At 39.0% G+C, this 4,192-nt stretch overlaps 1 protein-coding gene across 1 annotated transcript; it reads right to left on the bottom strand.

Annotated features, from left to right (window-relative positions):
• Positions 1–2,034: 2,034 nt before the first annotated feature.
• Positions 2,035–3,910, bottom strand: LOC124472361 (CX3C chemokine receptor 1-like). The gene has a single exon (XM_047027151.1). It carries the CDS (start codon positions 3,908–3,910, stop codon positions 2,819–2,821), a length of 1,092 nt encoding a protein of 363 aa, XP_046883107.1. The 3' UTR covers positions 2,035–2,818.
• Between the last annotated feature and the right edge of the window lie 282 nt (positions 3,911–4,192).

Here is a 4,192-nt window from a genome sequence, read left to right as displayed (position 1 = left end):
AATCCACACAAATGGCAGTAGATGGCAGAATGTAAATGAGTTGGTTATTACATAGCAACGTTCATCAAGCTGGGCTGGAAAGTCTTCAATGGCCCTGATGAATATGCATGCAAATTGTTAATTAAGTTAATTATTCGGCTGAAAATTCATTTGTCTTCCCAAGGACATTTCTGCAATGATTTTAACATGTTTCAACCATTAGTCATGCACTGCGCCATTCAAAATCACTTAGGTCCACTTTTTGGAAAGTTGTGCTCGAAAGGAGAGATAAGGAGAGAGTGATAAAACGAAGGGATGGAGGGGGACACAGATGGAAAGCTCCAGAACCACTTCAGTGTACCTGTCATGATTCCCCAAAGGTCTGGCAGAGAAGCACAATATGATATGAAGACAGAATAGTGAATGAATGTGGAGAGAATGGATGGTTCCCTCCTGTGAAGAGGACAAAGTTTAGTTTGTGGTGGAATGGGACATGTACTGTACCGCACACTTGAATTAATTAGTTGCGTCTAATAAGACACATTCTAGGGTCATAACAAAAGTTGAGATCAGACAAGAAACACAGATGGATGCAACAATACTGTCTGCACCCTGTGAGACAGCTATACAGTACCACTACTCTGAACAAGCAGATGTTTGATTTGTTTAATTAAGTCTCATGTCTATGGTTGTTTATCACGTCTTCCATTTGATAACAGCCGGCATAGTAACCTTAATTTGACCCAGAAGTGTGCTGAGAGATTTTGAGCTTTACCAGCTTTGAAATAGTAGGCCATTATGTTCTTTTGTATTATTATTATAGTATTTCTTTTCATGCTGTTGTGTAGTTTCTATGTACACTAAAGTATGTTAGAAAAAAAAAGAAAAGACAATACTTTTACGCTGATGAAATAAAAAGTATTATCAGGAATTGAAAAACCCTTTGATTTAAAGTTTGTGACACGCTACTGGGATAGGACTGTCTTTCAGTTGGTTTTCCAGTCCTGGAAAATACATTTAATACCTCATTCAATGAGCCTGGCTTTGGGTCCAACAAGTCTATTTTCTCCAGTCAACTAGGTCCCTCTACTGGGGTAATTTGGTATACCAGCTTTGTCTTTATGTGGGGTACACCTGAGAAATGCAATTCTTCAGAAGTGGCATTACTTTCCTTGTTTTATTTAAAAAAGCAAGTTAATATACACTATTATTGCATATTTTGTTTAATCTTATGATATTTCTTTGCACTAAATATATCTTTTTGAAAATAGCAATTCTAAAGGCCAAATTGTTCACAGTTTTGGTGCAAATCTTTTTTATTTGTTTGATGTATATATCAATATATCATTACGTTCCAAATGTCGGATTCAAGGAAATTCAAAGTGTGCAATTCAAATGTATGTGAGTGTGACTATGAATGTACATGACTTGTTTTTTTCCATAAATTTACAGTGTATGAATGAATGACTAACCTATAGCAACTTCAATCAAAATTACATGATATATGGATGAATAGCAAAATCACTTAATGTTAAACATACTGTACTGTGTAGAGGTATGATTGTTAGTGTATATAGTAGCATAAATAATTACACATGAATCCTTGTTCTGTATTTACAGTAAATAACCTCAGGACCACCTATGTAATGTTTAACTGACTCATGCAGCATCATGTGTCCAGTATGCAATGGATTAACTCATGTATGTCTAGGACATATGTATATTTAATACATGTTTCATTTATAATGATGTGAATGACACGCTCAATTGATTTACACGCATTTAAGATGAATTTGAGATGAACATTTTATTAGCTATAAATGCAGAGCAGACATAGGTTTCCACAAATCTCTATGACACACATATGGTTGGGGAGTAATTATTGTTACCAATAATTGGAATTAAGTTAATACATAAATGTGAAAAGGAGGGTTGTGGCAGAAAGTTGCCCAGGAGAGAGGCGTGGTTGTTGGGGGCAGAGAGGAAAGAGGCGCTGGTAGGAGAAGCAACCAACTGGAAAACAACATCTGTTTAGCTCCTGGCAAAAAAAACAGGACAGAACAACAACAGATTTGCCAAGACACAAGAAATACTGTGAGAGAAGGTTGTCCTACAGTAACTTGGGGGTAGGTAGGATAGTGGATACAATTCATTATAAGTAGTGCAAGCACGCTTTACTTCATTTGAGCCTTTTGAAATATATATTTTATTTTATTTTGTATATTTTGTATAAAAGCCTAATATTACAGTGAACATGCCCCAAGTGCTTGGAGATGGATGGTTGAGCTTGCTTGCTTAGGACTGCTCTGCCCTTGACACATATCCATGCGTGAACAGTAGATGGTTTAGTTAATTAGGATTCATCTTCCCATGAGAGAGCTTTGTGGTGCCGGTGGGCCAGAGAGCTCTCCCAATTCACCCTGTATCTCTTTCTACAGCCATGGAGACATCCACACTGGGTTACATAGTGACACAATCCATGTGTCTTACTCAGACGGCAAATTAACATGACTAATCCTTTCACATAATGACATCACATGCATCATTACATTTCAGAACTAGACTTGGTCAGGGGCAACTTAATTCAATCTTCTAATGTCACTAATAGGAGTGACACCAGTCGAATGACTAAAAAGGCATCAATGTACATTTTAAAATAACACTGTTAAGTCTTGGAACCATTTACTGTTGCATAGAAATCAGTACAGCCAGTCACATTTTCACTTCTGCATTTTTTTAAATGCTTTTGTGTTGAAGTCCCCCCATGAATCAGCATCATGCGTTCTTTGTCAGTCTGTGTAAAGACATTGGCCAAAACTCAGTGTATTTTTTATTGGCATCATACCCAGGTTTGACTTGTATGAGAGATGGATCTCTGGTTTCCTGTAGATAGACAGAAACTGCAAAACGATGAAGGAAGATTTCTCCTATATTTCTGCCCTCCAAACACATTTAACAGTGGGTTGAGACAGCAGTGGCTGTAAGCCAGAGTGTGACAGATGTAATATGCAACTATAAACGCCTCATCCGAAACTGCTGTGTTCGGCATATAGTCGCCAAGCAATCTCAAGCAATGGAGGAAGAGCATAACATTATACGGTGCCCAGCAGACAAAAAACCCCACTACAATCCCCCAAATCAGTTTGATCGACTTGTTGCGCCCCCTGAGTCCACTGTGTGAAACAGTGGCACAGATGCGAACATAACAAAAAGTTATAACAAGGAAGGGTAACAGGAAAAATACGAATATCTGGAGAAAGTAACTGAAGATCTCCACGTTTCCCTGCATTGTAGAAACACAGCCTATTTCTCCATCAAAGCCATCTCTGGTCTCTGTGTACACCACCTCTAAAAGACAAGCCGCCACACAGAAGACCCAGAGCACAGCTGTTGTCAGACGGACACAAAACATACGTTTGGCCTGGATGGACGTGGACACAGCAAGCACTATTGCAACGTACCGATCCACTGCCAGCGCTGTCAGGAAGGACATGTAGCTGTAGAAACCCAGGAAGAGGGCTCCGCTCGCCAGCCTGCAGGCCCACTCTCCAAACAACCAGCCATGGAGGTGGTAGACGGCGAAGAAGGGCAGGGTTAAGGTAAAGATGAGGTCAGAGGTTGTGAGATTGAGAAGGAGGAAGTCTGAAGCTGTACGCCATCCTCTCGTTTGTAGCAGACCGTAAAGGAGGAAGCAGTTTCCAGGTAGGCTGAGACCGAAGATGAGACTGTAGCACACGGTGGAAAACAGTCCAAATTGAAAATGGCCATCTGAGTCAGGCTGAAAATGGCCATCTGAGTCAGGCTGAAAATGGCCATCTGAGTCAGGCTGAAAATGGCCATCTGAGTCAGGCTGAAAATGGCCATATGAGTCAGTGCTGTAATTATCGTAGTATTGAGTGCTGTCGTTTGCATTCTCATAACTGTACTCCATTTGACAATTTCACGAAGGGCTTGTAAACTGGTTTGCAATTCTGATTAAAAAAGAAAAGAATAATTACATTTCAGTGGTCTGAAGAAAATTGGAAATTAATACACATTTAAATCTCATCATTGCTAATGATTGTGCACTCAATATTACCAAATTTAAAAATATCTATCTATTGGCCTTGCTGTCTTACATCAATTTGATTGTCGAAGACAGACTATCAAAAAAATCAACAAAAATGCCATGGCAATTTATTATGGATATGCAACTGTAAAAACTAAAAAAACA

The sequence above is a fragment of the Hypomesus transpacificus genome, chromosome 10 (genome assembly GCF_021917145.1).
Source record: "Hypomesus transpacificus isolate Combined female chromosome 10, fHypTra1, whole genome shotgun sequence".
Lineage (NCBI taxonomy): Eukaryota > Metazoa > Chordata > Actinopteri > Osmeriformes > Osmeridae > Hypomesus > Hypomesus transpacificus.
Note: the sequence above shows the minus strand (reverse complement) of the source record. Positions and strands in the feature narration are given on the sequence as shown.

Bases quoted from the DNA above. Each gene is read 5' to 3' on its own strand.
- LOC124472361 (XM_047027151.1), bottom strand. From the start codon at position 3,910: ATGGAGTACAGTTATGAGAATGCAAACGACAGCACTCAATACTACGAT.